This window comes from Physeter macrocephalus, chromosome 11 (genome assembly GCF_002837175.3).
Source record: "Physeter macrocephalus isolate SW-GA chromosome 11, ASM283717v5, whole genome shotgun sequence".
Taxonomy (NCBI): domain Eukaryota; kingdom Metazoa; phylum Chordata; class Mammalia; order Artiodactyla; family Physeteridae; genus Physeter; species Physeter macrocephalus.
This window is the reverse complement of record NC_041224.1, coordinates 85,960,044-85,975,172: the sequence shown is the minus strand read 5'-3', so window position 1 is coordinate 85,975,172 and position 15,129 is coordinate 85,960,044. Positions and strand designations below refer to the sequence as shown.

At 38.9% G+C, this 15,129-nt stretch overlaps 1 protein-coding gene across 1 annotated transcript in view; it reads right to left on the bottom strand.

Moving 5' to 3' along the window:
* Positions 1-7,989: 7,989 nt before the first annotated feature.
* AGBL1 (AGBL carboxypeptidase 1) overlaps positions 7,990-15,129 on the bottom strand; it is a 979,047-nt gene continuing 971,907 nt past the window's right edge. The window contains exon 23 of the mRNA XM_055088206.1: positions 7,990-8,030. Within this exon, the coding sequence (XP_054944181.1) occupies positions 8,003-8,030 (28 nt within the window). The 3' untranslated portion in view covers positions 7,990-8,002. The remainder of the gene's footprint in view (positions 8,031-15,129) is intronic.

Sequence of the window (15,129 nt, the reverse complement as noted above, 5' to 3'; positions counted from 1 at the left end):
GAGCCTGTGCCCCGCAACGGGAGAGTCCACAACAGTGAGAGGTCCGCGTACCGCAAAAAAAAAAAAAAAAAAGAAAGAAATGAAGGAAATAGCAAAGATCAATAAAACTAAAAGCTGGTTATTTGAGACGATAAACCAAATTAATAAACCATTAGCCAGACTCCTCAAGAAAAAAAGGGAGAAAACTCAAATCAACAGAATTAGAAATGAAAAAGGTGAAGTAACAACTCACACAGCAGAAATACAAAGGATCATGAGAGATTACTACAAGCAACTATATGCCAATACAACAGACAACGTGGATGGAATGCACAAATTCTTAGAAAAGCACAACCTTACAAGACTGAGCCAGGAAGAAATAGAAAATAGAAACAGACCAATCACAAGCACTGAAATTGAGACTGTGATTAAACATCTTCCAACAAACAAGAGCCCAGGACCAGATGGCTTCACAGGCGAATTCTATCAAACATTTAGAGAAGTATCCTTCTCAAACTCTTCCAAAATATAGCAGACGGAGAAACACTCCCAAACTCATTCTACGAGGCCACCATCACCCTGATACCAAAACCAGAGAAAGATGTCACAAAAAAAGAAAACTACAGGCCAATATCACTGATGAACATAGATGCAAAAATCCTCAGCAAAATACTAGTAAACAGAATCCAACAGCGCATTAAATGGATCATATACCATGGTCAAGGGAGGTGTATCCCAGGAATGCAAGGATTCTTCAATATACACAATCAATCAATGTGATACACCATATTAACATATTGAAGGATAAAAATCACATGATTATCTCAATAGATGAAGAAAAAGCTTTCGACAAAATTCAACACCCATTTATGATAAAAAACCTTCCAGAAAGTAGGCATACAGCAAATTTACCTCAACATAATAAAGGTCATATATGACAAACCAACAGCCAAGGTCGTACTCAGTGGTGAAAATACTGAAACCATTTCCACTAAGATCAGGAACAAGACAAGGTTGCCCACTCTTACTGCTATTATTCAACATAGTTTTGGAAGTTTTATCCACAGCAATCAGAGAGAAAAAAGAAAGAAAAGGATTCCAAGTGGGAAAAGAAGTAAAACTGTCACTGTGTGCAAATGACATGATACTATACATAGAGAATCCAGCGCATTAAATGGATCATATACCATGGTCAAGGGAGGTGTATCCCAGGAATGCAAGGATTCTTCAATATACACAATCAATCAATGTGATACACCATATTAACATATTGAAGGATAAAAATCACATGATTATCTCAATAGATGAAGAAAAAGCTTTCGACAAAATTCAACACCCATTTATGATAAAAAACCTTCCAGAAAGTAGGCATACAGCAAATTTACCTCAACATAATAAAGGTCATATATGACAAACCAACAGCCAAGGTCGTACTCAGTGGTGAAAATACTGAAACCATTTCCACTAAGATCAGGAACAAGACAAGGTTGCCCACTCTTACTGCTATTATTCAACATAGTTTTGGAAGTTTTATCCACAGCAATCAGAGAGAAAAAAGAAAGAAAAGGATTCCAAGTGGGAAAAGAAGTAAAACTGTCACTGTGTGCAAATGACATGATACTATACATAGAGAATCCTAAAGATGCAACCAGAAAACTATGAGCAAGTCAATGAATATGGTAAAGTAGCAGGATACAAAATTAATGCACAGAAATCTCTTGCATTCCTAAACACTAATGATGAAAAAATTGTGAAAATGACTATACTACCCAAAGCAATCTACAGATTCAGTGCAATCCCTATCAAACTACCAATGGCATTTTTCACAGAATTAGGACAAAAAATTTCTCAATTTGTATGGAAACACAAAAAACCTCAAATAGCCAAAACAACCTTGAGAAAGAAAAATGAAGCTGGGGGAATCAGGGTTCCCTGACTTCCGACTATATTACAGAGCTACAGTAATCAAGACAGTATGGTACTGGCATAAAAACAGAAATATAGATCAATGGAACAGAATCAAAAACTCAGAGATAAACCCATGCACATATGGTCACCTTATCTTTGATAAAGGAGGCAAGAATATACAATGGAGAAAAGACAGCCTCTTAAATAAGTGGTGCTGGGAAACTGGACAGCTACAGGTAAAAGAATGAAACTAGAACACTCCCTAACACCATACATAAAAATAAACTCTAAATGGATTAAAGACCTAAATTTAAGGCCAGATTATTAGAGGAAAACATAGGCAGAACACTATATGACATAAATCACAGCAAGATCCTTTCTGACCCACCTCCTAGAGAAGTGGAAATAAAAACAAAATAAACAAATGGGACCTAATGAAACTCAAAAGCTTTTGCATAAAAAAGGAAACCATAAACAAGACGAAAAGACAACCCTCAGAATGGGAGAAAATATTTGCAAATGAAGCAACTGACAAAGTATTAATCTCCAGAATTTATAAGCAGCTCATGCAGCTCAATATCAAAACAACAAAGAACCCAATCCAAAAATGGGCAGAAGACCTAAACAGACATTTCTCCAAAGAAGATATAAAGATTGCTAACAAACACATGAAAGAATGCTCAACATCATCAATCATTAGAGAAATGCAAATCAAAACTACAATGAGATAGCATCTCACACAGGTCAGAATGGCCATCATCAAAAAATCTACAAACAATTAATGCTGGAGAGGGTGTGGAGAAAAGGGAACCCTCTTGCAGTGTGGGTGGGAATGTAAATTGATACAGCTACTATGGAGAACAGTATGGAGGTCCTTAAAAAACTGAAAATAGAACTACCATATGACCCAGCAATCTCACTGCTGGGCATATACCCTGCGAAAACCATAAGTCAGAAAAAGTCATGTACACCAATGTTCATTGCAGCTCTATTTACAATAGCCAGGACATAGAAGCAACCTAAATGTCCATTGACAGATGAATGGATAACGAAGATTTGACACATGTATACAATGCAGTATTACTCAGCCATTAAAAGGAAAGAAATTGAGTTATTTCTAAGTGAGGTGAATGGACCTAGATTCTGTCATACAGAGTGAGGTAAGTCAGGAAGAGAAAAACAAATATCGTATGCCAACGCATGTATATGGAATCTTAAAAAAAAAAAAGGTTCTGAAGAACCTAGGGGCAGGAGAGGAATAAAGATGCAGATGTAGAGAATGGACTTGAGGACCTGGGGACAGGGAAGGGTAAGCTGGGAGGAAGTGAGAGAGTGGCACGGACATATATACACTACCAAATGTAAAACAGATAGCTAGTGGGAAGCAGCCACATAGCACAGGGAGATCACCTTGGTGCTTTGTGACCACCTAGAGGGGTGGGATAGGGAGGGTGGGAGGGAGACACAAAAGGGAGGGGTTATGGGGATCTATGAGTACACATAGCTGATTCACTTTGTTATACAGCAGAAGCTAACACAACATTGTACAGCAACTATAGTCTAATAAAGATGTTAAACAAAACAAAACAAACAAAAAATTTCACCATGAGAACTGGGTGGAGTTCCTGTGGTTCATGGAGATAAAGCCCATGAATGTGAGCTACCTCCTCCCACCAGCCCAAAAGAATGGTCTTCAGGATTTTCTCACTCTCAAGCTTATCCATACACAGCCTCCTGCAATTTATCAAATTCGCTACCTAAATGTTTCTGTCCAGGGTCCCCATGACAACCCCAGGTTCAATAATTTAGTAGAAAGCCTCACAGAATTCAGAATACCATCATACAGCTAGGATTTATTACAGTAAAGTGACAGAAAGCAAATTCATGAAAGGAAAAATGTGCATGTGTGAAATTTGGAGGAAACCAGGCACAAGCTTCCCCCAGTCCTGTCCCAGAGGAGGTACACAGGATGCTCTTCATTCTTACAGCTATGAGTTGTGACAATGCATATTAAATGTTGCCTATCAGGGAAGCTCCTTAGAGACTTAGTGCCCAAGGTTTTTACTGAGGTCACCCTCTGCCTGGCACATACCAAAATTCCAGTTTCCCAGATGGAAAACAGGTGTCAGCTAAACCACATGGTTTATATAAGCAGCCTAGGCACAGTGAGTGAGCACTGTTCTGTGAATCGTGGGAACCGTCCTGAAATCAAAGTTGCCAGGCACCAGCCAAGGGCCAACCTTGCAAGCAGGCCTCTCTAGGCCTGCTACATAACTGTTCTGCCCAGTGTTCCTACTAGTTTATGATCGCAGTGGCTGCTGCTTCCAGCAAGTAGATCTCAGTGGCTCTATGTCTCTGGATGCGCCTGTCTCTCCAGATTTCAGGGTAGTAGTTCTCTGAGAGGTCTAAGAAAAGTCATTGCTTTGCAGTTTTTCCACCTTTTCCTTATTGGAAGAATGGGAAAGATAACTTTTAAGCTCTTTACATGTCAGAGCTGAAACCAGAATTTCCAAGGAGCAATTTTAATATCACAAATTCTCCCTCACAAAAGTTCTTACACAAAGCTAGTGTTGTAGTTAACGACAGGACTTTCTCTTCTTGGAGAATGTCCAGAGGATACACATGTGTACATGTGAATGTGCCTATGGATGACCAAATAGCAATATCCATCAATTCTCAGTAAACTTTTCAGGGTCTGGAGCAATAACTCTTACTGTCTACATATCAAAATACTATGGGGGACATTCTAGAGGATGCTATCGTTCCAGCCCCATCTAAAACCAAGTAAATAAAAAATTAGGGGGTGGAATTCAGGAATTACAATTTTTTTTTGACTGAGGAATTAAAAAAATCTTTTCACATTAAAAAATGCAGTCAGATTAAAAGCAATAACAACAATAACTCTGTCTTGGACATGCTGCTTAAGATGCTATCTGAATTTTACTGCTTCAAAAGAACTCTTTAAACTGACAATTCTGGATATCATTTTAGATTACTAAACCATGATTTGGGGAATAGGGATAAAAAGCCAAATTTAAGAACCCATGTTTTAAGAACCCTCCAGGATATTATCATGTATGTTCAAATTTGAGAACCACGGATCTAGTATTTTAAAGACATAGGAAGAAAAAATTGTAAGTGACACATCCGTTACCTCCTCCACAGAGACTGTAAAGATTTAACAAGTTTACCTATTTAAAGGCTTTTGGGGAACGCCCACCCCATACTCTATAGAAATGGAGATATCCATGGTAGTCACCATAGCTGGCAAAATAGTCAGGGAAGCCAAATCTTGATAAGGAAGGGAGAAAAACTTCTCAAGAATGAAACCACTGGTCTAGGATTGATCTCCTTCTCCCAGCTCAGGTTAGACTGGGAGCTGGCAAGGCTGGAGCAGGTATGCTGGCAATGGCCTTTCCCTCAAGGCCACCTGGCTTGTTTCAGAAAGGCAAATACCAAACATGTGTCCCAGATAATAGTGATGATGTTATTCAAAGAAGAAAAACAAGATCAACCGAGGTTATTAATCAGGAGAGACAGAAGCAAAATGGTACCTGAGATGCAGCACCAACCAGCAGATCAAGAATAGAGAAACCAATATCATCAATTCTGAGACAGCCTGAATCAAATCCTTAGAGAGGATCTTAAGTGTACAGCAGGTTTTTATACCTGAAGCGTGTGATGTGGGCACATAGAAAATGAATTATATTGTCCAACCTCGCTTTCATAAAATAATCTTAAACAAACAACATTTCAAGATTATCTATCTATCTACCTATCAATTTGCATATATTAGAATGTCAATTATAATCGTGGTAATGTACACTATTTCTCAAATTCTTCACCCCTTTCAGCTTCCATGCCTTTTTCCATGTTCTCTTAAGGTTTCTATTAACAAAGGTGAAATATACTTTAAGCTTTGAACTTGACTATGTGATTTGCTTTGAACAATTGTTTATAGGCAGATGTAATGTCAACAAGGGTTTGGAATATGTTTGCCAAGTGGGGCTTACCTCTACTATTGCTGTGGAAATCACATGCCCCAGTTAGCCTGATGACTCAAGGAAGATGAGACTCATGGAGAAGATACTGAACTGCAGATTTGCAAAGGGAACCAGAGCTGCCGCCATGGCCAACCAGTAGATCTATGAATATAAAGATTATTTTAAGCCCCTGAGCTCTGCAGTGGTTTGTTATCCAGCATTATTTTAACACTAGCTGACTGATATAATAGTATAATTTACAATTTACAAAAATTTAGAATCAAATTAAATGTTCAAGAATAGGATTGTCTAAGTAAACTATGGTATATTCATGCAATGGATGTGCTGCTGCTAAAAATAATATTATAGAGAAATATTCATTGGCATACAAAATGCTCATAATAGACTTGCTAAGTGAATATGTGACTATTACATACTGTGCTTACTATTTTTTTTTTTTTTGGTAGAAAAATATGTGTGTAGATTTCTACCTGTATGCACCTATACATTTAAATATAATTTTAAATTTTTTCACAGGAAAGATTGAAAAGTTAAAGACCAAAATATTGAAAGGGATTATTTCAGAATGCTGAAATAATAGATTTTTTTCCTACCTTAAAAAGGTTGTTATATGTTCCAAATTTTAGAATTATAAATAAGGGAAAGAGGGAGATTTTCTAAAAAACTAAATATTCCATGCAGACAGCTGTAGATTTCTCTTCAGTATTTCAGATATTGAGTTGGTCCCTCTGCATGCTAATACTGATTGGAAGCATCTGAGAGAGTGTCTGCACATCTCAGTATTTGTAGAATCTGAAAGGATAAACCTTTGAACATGAATGAATAGTTTATTGGTGTCAATAAGTGTTTTCATCAGCATAGTGTGTCATTTGCAATTTGTTATCAACTCTTCTTTCTTTTTTTTTTTAACATCTTTTTTGGAGTATAATTGCTTTACAATGGTGTGTTAGTTTCTGCTTTATAACAAAGTGAATCAGTTATACATATGTTCCCATATCTCTTCCCTCTTGCATCTCCCCACCCCCCCATCCCACCCCTCTAGGTGGTCACAAAGCACCAAGCTGATCTCCCTGTGCTATGCGGCTGCTTCCCACTAGCTATCTATTTTACGTTTGGTAGTGTAGAGTAGCATGGACATATATACACAACTCTTCTTTCTTGATTCAGGGTGGAACTTTCCATAAAACAGAATTGTTAGACAAATAGACACTTTGTGTCTATTTGGTGATTATGTGAGTATGTCGTTGAAAGGCTGAGTCACTGATGGAATGAATGTCAGATGGGTCAGAGATTATCAAGCAAAACAATGGCTTTTGTCCAATCCCACTTGTCTGCAAGGGAACCAGGGAACCAGGTGGGAGACTGGCTCAGATAAAGTGGAATTGGATCCATGTTCCAGAGGATAAGGAAGCTCTATATAATGTATCATGTGAATGTCACCATGGTATTGTTCCCATTCATAAGCAACAGTTTCTTTTAGAAACTTGTTAAGCCTGTGTGTCAATAATACATTAATGTGGGTAAATGGCTTGAATAATATATTGGCAAGATCCTCTAAATCTTTGTGCCACCAAATAACAAGTGCCTTCAGAACAGTGCCTTCTTTAAATGGATGCCTGAGCATGAAAAGGTTTGGGAAAATATTTGGAATTGGATCAATATTACATGTCATCTAAAATAAACCAAATAACCTGAGAACTAAGAAGAAAATCTTCCTATCTCCCACAGATTTGCCTACATTCTTACTAGGAGTGACCTGAGTTTGAGCTGCAAGATCAGTTGGACTCAGGACTTAAAAACAATCACAATCTTATGAACTTCCTCTAGAAATGAACACATTACCTAATGCTGACAAAAGAAACAACTTCACGGCAGCAGGGATCTGTAGCCAATAGAGCATTTAAAATTTTCTGTATAGATTTCATTTCCAAACCATATCAGCTCTTCCTTGCTGTGTGATGTGGGAAAGCTAGTTAAACTTTCTGAGGTTACCTGTGTGCAGTGCTGCGGAAATGCTGAATGAGATGAAGCTGGAAGAACCTAGTTGTACTCCTTAAGTGAGGGAATTCACTCATCACTCCTGGAAGGTCAGGTAATTGATGCAGTCTTCTCTAAAAATGGAATAACAATAACCAGCCACTGTGAAAATGAACAAGGTGAGTCACATAAAGTGCCTGGCATGGATGTCTGTGACATAGTAAACACTAAATTAATATTAGCATCCTCTGTGCTTTTTTCCCCCTCTTTTAATCTTATCTATTTCTGCCTCTACTCTGGACTCCCTATTCTCTCCTTATTTCTTCTATCTCATATACTAGGAATTATGGACTCAGAGCAGGTATTTGGTTAGGGAAACTCACCAGTATGGTGACAGGAATCCACCTGAACCACAATAGGAGAGGTAGAACTTGAAGAACTATTGTTACAAGTTGATTGAATAGATGCTGAGATGCTTAAATGAACACATTTAACTTACACATAATTTCATTTTATTACCAGCCTCCAAACCTTCCCATTCCTGCAGCCACAACTTTTTAGGTAACATAGAGAAGGCATGGAATGGTCTGGATGGCAAGATTTTTAGGCGCATTTGTAGCCTCAGGATACCAATCTGTGAGCTTTCTTTTTTTAAAAAAAGGAAAAATTTCACAAAGATTTATACAAGAAATAGTATGTAATATTACAATGTCTTCTCAAGTCTTTTCCCAACTTGACTCTTACTTATTGTCTAAAAGATTCAATCATTTCATAACTGATAAAGGATACCAGAAAAGAAATTTACTTCTTTTCTTTTCTGTGTCTCATCTTCCTTAACATTTCATCATGTATGTCATCATCAGTTTGAGCCTGAGTCCCAACTCCTGCAGAATACTTGGTGACAATGTCATGGGTTTTATGTGTTCAAATGTCCTCCCCATGACTCATGGTATTCATTCAGCATTTCAAATTACATAGATTGTGTCCCAGGAGAGAGACATAAAATTGTGTAGACAAGGAATATAGAAGAACACACACACATACACACACACAAATGTTACCACATGGCTACAAAGACATGGACTCTAGCGTAAAGATGGAACTACAGATTTCTATAGATTCCTGGTTAAAACCCACTTAAAAAAGAAGGAAATAGATTGTAAAACCTCTTCTTAGCACGTCCCTCCAATTGCATTAAACCTTTAACAGTAATAAGGCATCCCCCAAATACCATTATGTAGGAGACCCACCTATCCCTGCTGTTCAGATATGACAGCTGAGGCTTCGAGATGTTGAATATCTTTCCTACCAAGACCAGCAGACTTGGTCTTTGTTTGCAATGTGGGCATACATCAGCCTTGCAACACACACACACACACACGCACACACACACACACACACACACACACACACACACACCCCTAAACAGATTCACTTGGGTGAAACCATACTTTTTTTTATGAGATTGTGCCTACATGTCATTGATTCTATTAATTCAGTCTCAAATCTGTTTTGTTAAAAAGATCAAGCCATGAAATTGTCTGAACCTTTTACTTTTCCACTGGTCTGATGACCAGTGTATGACTGTGTATACAAAAGCACAAATACATATAAATACATCCTTGTGTGGTCTCAGGTAGGTAGGACTCGGAGGAAATGTGAAAGAGAGGCAGAGAAGAAAATTTAAAAGTAAATGGAATACAACCCTGAGGAATGAGTCAGAAAGGGGAGCAGAAAGGAATGACAGTCTACAGAGGACACAGAATATCAGGCATCCCAAACTGAAGTCCGTTAAGAGAAGGGCATTAGAGTAGGTCAATGCGCCAACATTGTTGATGTTCTTATTACAAACCAAGGATTTTTATAAGTTCATTACAGATATTAATTCATTTAACTTTCCCCCAAGCTGATGAACTAAGCAGTGTTATTATCATCCCATTAGTAAAGATGAGAAAACTGAGGCACAGTTGGGTTAAGCATCTTGCCCCAGGTCATAAAATAGTAAGAGGTAAAAGGAGGCTGTGACCCTGGGCAGCACAAGCATCCCTCTTCATAGTGGCTGGGAAGGAACCCAGGGAGGTGGATGGTGGACATGGGGCCACATGGGGCTGAAGTGAGAACAGTGCTAGGTACAAAGCAGGTGGTAGGTGCCCATTATATGTTTCATGCATCCTGAGGAGATTCCAGTAGGGAGGGAAAAATGTTTAAGTAGATGGAAAAGAGCCCATAATAAGGTAGAGAGTAGGGAAAATGGGAGAGAAGAGAAAAAGAAAGGATTCATTCAGGTAACAGAAGCCTTGAGTTTTACTGAAATGTGAGCCAGTCCCAAATGGCTCAGAGCCAGTTTACCCTACAGCTATCTCAGAGTGGCCACCGTCTTCACAGGCAAGCCCCACACGGAAGTGGGGTGGTTCGATTCAGGGTGTTGATAGTGTCTGTGACTAGCTGAGCACAGTATCCAGCAGAGGGCAGCTCCTTGATAATTCAGTGTGTTTAATACCTACTATGTACCTACTGTGGGTCAGGTAGTGGTGATACAAAAGAAAAGGTGATCCCTCAGGCTTTCTATTTCTAGAATTAGAATACCAGAGTCTGCCACTTACTATGCATTGACTCTAGCAAATTTCTTTACCTTCTTCTGTCACATTCTCTTTTCCCTGAAATGTGACTAATAGATGTCAGCACAGCACCTGTGGTACCCTAATGGCTCCAAAGCTGTTAGTTGTTGAAGATGTTCTGTCATTATTTTCAAAGTATGACTGTACAGCCCTTGATGTTGATGGAGCTCACAGCTTAATAGGGATGAGAAACACATAAACTGACAATCACCAGAGAGCGTGCAGGATGTCCTGGTGAACACAGGCATGAGCCCTAGAGGTGGGATGCATTTCTCCCACTCGCAGATTCGAGATTCTCCCTCCTCATTTTCGGGAAGCTGCACTTGGGGGTATCAACAAGGTTGAGGTGGTAATTCAGCTGCCTCAGCAAAGCCTGAGGAATGATAGAAAGATTCCACTAGAGAGTTCAAACTTGACTCTTAAAATGGCAAGGTTGCATCATATGTTTAAATATAAATTTCATCAGAAGCCTGGGAAATAATTCTGAAGTTGGAAATTCAGGCTGCATACCTGAAAACAAACCTTTGTCAGGCTAAGAACTCTCTCACAAAGCGGTTCCTCACTTTATTTGGCATTGCTTTGTCACATGGTAATTATCCTATTAATCCAAATTAGACCTTTATCTTAGGTTCTTCATCCAAAGTGTGAATATAACAACTACTGAGGGGAGAGAAGGAGGGTGATTTTAGAAACATGCCTTGTCATGACAGCAGGCACTTTTCTTTTGGCAGCAAGAAAGAAATACAATTTTAACATATGTAAGAACTAAGATGCATGAGTGTATTTAAGAAATATAAATTATAGTTATTTTAATAGATCTTTATTGGAGTATAATTGCTTCACAATACTGTGTTAGTTTCTGTTGTACAACGAAGTGAATCAGCCACATGCATACATATATCCCCATATCCCCTCCCTCTTGAACCTCCCTCCCTTCAGATTTCTTAGAGTGATCTTTAGGGAGATTCTAAAAAGGCAAGCAGACTCAGTTACCGGGTATACCAGGCCCTCTGGCACCTCATTCCAGAGGCTTCTATTTAATTAACTAAAGACTTTTACAAAAGACCTTCACTTAATACAGGATCACATGACATAGACCCAAAGGGCAATAAAAGTGACATCCTTTTGTGTGGGACTTCCCAAATGCCACTGAGGAGCTCTGTGTGTCTGCTTGGTACGAATACCCTGGGAGGTGTGGCTAATAAGGCAGACTCTTGAGCTTCACTTTAAGAGACTATTCAGTAGGTTTGGAGTGGGGTTCCAAGATCTGTAGGTTTTACAAAACTCTATACACGATTCTGAGAGCTAAGAGTAGAACCTACTGACAAATGCCACATGCAAATCTTGACTGATGATGAAAATCACCTGGCGTGTTAGTTAAAAATGCAGATTTCTAGGCCACACTCCAGACTCACTGTACTGGAATATCTGAGTTCTGGGCACAGATATTGTATTTTAACTACTCACAGGTCAGTCTCAGCTTCTGGCCTGGTGTGAATCAATGCTTTGATGCTTATAAATAAATTTTCTAACATTATCAGTCAGTTCCTAAATGGAGACAGTTCTGAGTTTTAATTCTGCTCCTTGACCTACTAGACATGTAATTCTGGACAGTTCATTAACCATACAAAGTCTCTGGTGACTCAATTGTGAAATAATAAGAGGTTATTGTGAAGACTAAAGAGTAGCAAGTATAGGGAGATTGGCTCAAGATGGCAGAGTAGAAGGAGGTGAGCTCACTCCCTCTTGTGAGAGCACCAGAATCACAACTAAATGCTGAACAATCATTGACAGGAAGACACTGGAACTCACTAAAAAAAGTACCCCACATCCAAAGACAAAGGAGAAGCCACAGTGAGATGGAGATGGTAGGAGGGGTGCAATCACAATAAAATCAAATCCCATAATTGCTGGGTGGGTGACTCACAAACTGGAGAACACTTATACCACAGAAGTCCACCCACTGGATTAAATGTCCTGAGCCCCACATCAGGCTTCCCAACGTGGGGGTCCAGCAATGGGAGGAGGAATTCCTAAAGAATCAGACTTTGAAGCCTACTGGGATTTGATTGTAGGAATTCAACAGGACTGGGGGAAACAGAGACTCCATTCTTGGAGGGCATGTGTGTGCATCAGGACCCAGGGGAAGGAGCAGCGACCTCACAGGAGACTGAACAAGACCTGCCTGCTAGGGTTGAAGGGTCTCTTGCAGAGGCGGGGGGTGGCAGTGACTCACCATGGGGACAAGGACACTGCCAGCAGAAGTTCTGAGAAGGACTCCTTGGCGTAGGCCCTCCCAGAGTCGACCATTAGCCCCACCAAAGAGCCTAGGTGGGCTCCAGTGTTGGGTCACTCAGGCGAAACAAACAAGACGGAGGGAACCCAGCCACACCCATCAGCAGACAAGCGGATTAAAGTTTTACTGAGCACTGCCCACCAGAGCAACACCCAGCTCTAGCACCCACCCGTCCCTCCCATCAGAAAACTTGCACAAGCCTCTTAGATAGCCTCATCCACCAGAGGGCAGAAAGCAGAAGCAAGAAGAAATACAATCCTGCACCTTTGGAATAAAAACCACGTTCACAGAAAGATAGACAAGATGAAAAGGCAGAGGGCTATGTACCAGAGGAAGGAACAAGATAAAACCCCAGAAAAACAACTAATGAAGTGGAGATAGGTAACCTTCCAGAAAAAGAATTTAGAATAATGATAGTGAAGATGATCCAGGACTTTGGAAAAAGAATGGAGGCAAAGATTGAGAAGATGCAAGAAATGTTTAACAAAGAACTAGAAGAATTAAGGAACAAACAAACAGAGATGAACAATATAATCACTGAAATGAAAAATACAGTAGAAGGAATCAATAGCAGAAAAACTGAGGCAGAAGAACAGATAAGTGACCTGGAAGACAGAATAGTGGAATTCACTGCCACGGAACAGAATAAAGAAAAAGAATGAAAAGAAATAAAGTCAGCCTAAGAGACGTCTGGGACAACATTAAATGCAACAACATTCACATTATAGGGGTCCCAGAAGGAGAAGAGAGAGAGAAAGAACCCTAGAAAATATTTGAAGAGATTTTAATCGAAAACTTCCCTAACATGGGAAAGGAAATACCCACCCAAGTCCAGGAAGCACAGCAAGTCCCAGGCAGAATAAAGCCAAGGAGAAACATGCCAAGACACATAGTTGGCAAAAATTAAAGACAAAGAAAAATTATTGAAAACAACAGGGAAAAACGACAAATAATATACAAGGGAGCTCCCATAAGCTAACAGCCGATTTCTCACCAGAAACTCTACAGGCCAGAAGGGAGTGGCATGATATATTTAAAGTGATGAAAGGGAAGAAACTACAACAAAGATTACTCTACCTGGCAAGGATCTCATTCAGATTCAATGGAGAAATCAAAAGCTTTACAGACAAGCAAAAGCAAAGAGAATTCAGCACCACCAAACCAGCTCTACAGCAAATGCTAAAGGAACTTCTCTTACTGGGAAACACAAGAGAAGAAAAGGACCTACCAAAACAAACCCATAACAATTAAGAAAATGTTAATAGGAACATACATATAGATAATTACCTTAAACGTAAATGGATTAAATGCTCCAACCAAAAGACACAGGCTCCCTGAATGGATACAAAAACAGGACCAATATAAATGCTGTCTACAAGACACACCCTTCAGACCTAGGGAAACATACAGACTGGAAGTTAGGGGATGTAAAAAGATATTCCATGCAAATGGAAATCAAAAGAAAACTGGAGTACAATACTCATATCAGATAACATAGACTTTAAAATAAAGAATGTTACAAGAGACAAGTAAGGACACTACATAATGATCAAGTGATCAATCCAAGAAGAAGATATAACCAATTATAAATATATATGCACCCACATAGGAGCACTGCAATACATAAAGCAACTGCTAACAGCTATAAAAGAGGAAGTTGACAGTAACACAATAATAGTGGGGGACATCAACACCTCACTTACACCAATGGACAGATCATCCAAACAGAAAGTTAATAAGGAAACACAAGCTTTAAATGACACAATAGACCAGACATATTTAATTGATATTTATAGGACATTCCATCCAAAAAGAGCAGAATACACATTCTTCTCAAGTGAACATGGAAAATTCTCAAGAATAGATCACATGTTGGGTCACAAATCAAACCTCAGTAAATTTAAGAAAACTGAAATCATATCAATCATCTTTTCTGACCACAATGCTATGAGATTAGAAATCAATTACAGGGAAAATACGTAAAAAACACAAACACATTGGAGGCTAAACAATACATTACTAAATAACCAAGAGATCACTGAAGAAATCAAAGAGGAAATCAAAAAATACCTAGAGACAAATGACAATGAAAACACGATGATCCAAAACCTATGGGATGCACCAAAAGCAGTTCTAAGAGGGAAGTTTATAGCAATATAAGCCTAACTCAAGAAACAAGAAAAATCTCAAATAAACAATGTAGCCTTAAACCTAAAGGAACTACAGAAAGAAGAACAAGCAAAGCCCAAAGTTAGCAGAAGGAAAGAAATCATAAAGATCAGAGCAGAAATAAATGAAAAAGAAATGAAGGAAACAATAGCAAAGGTCAATAAAACTAAAAGCTGGT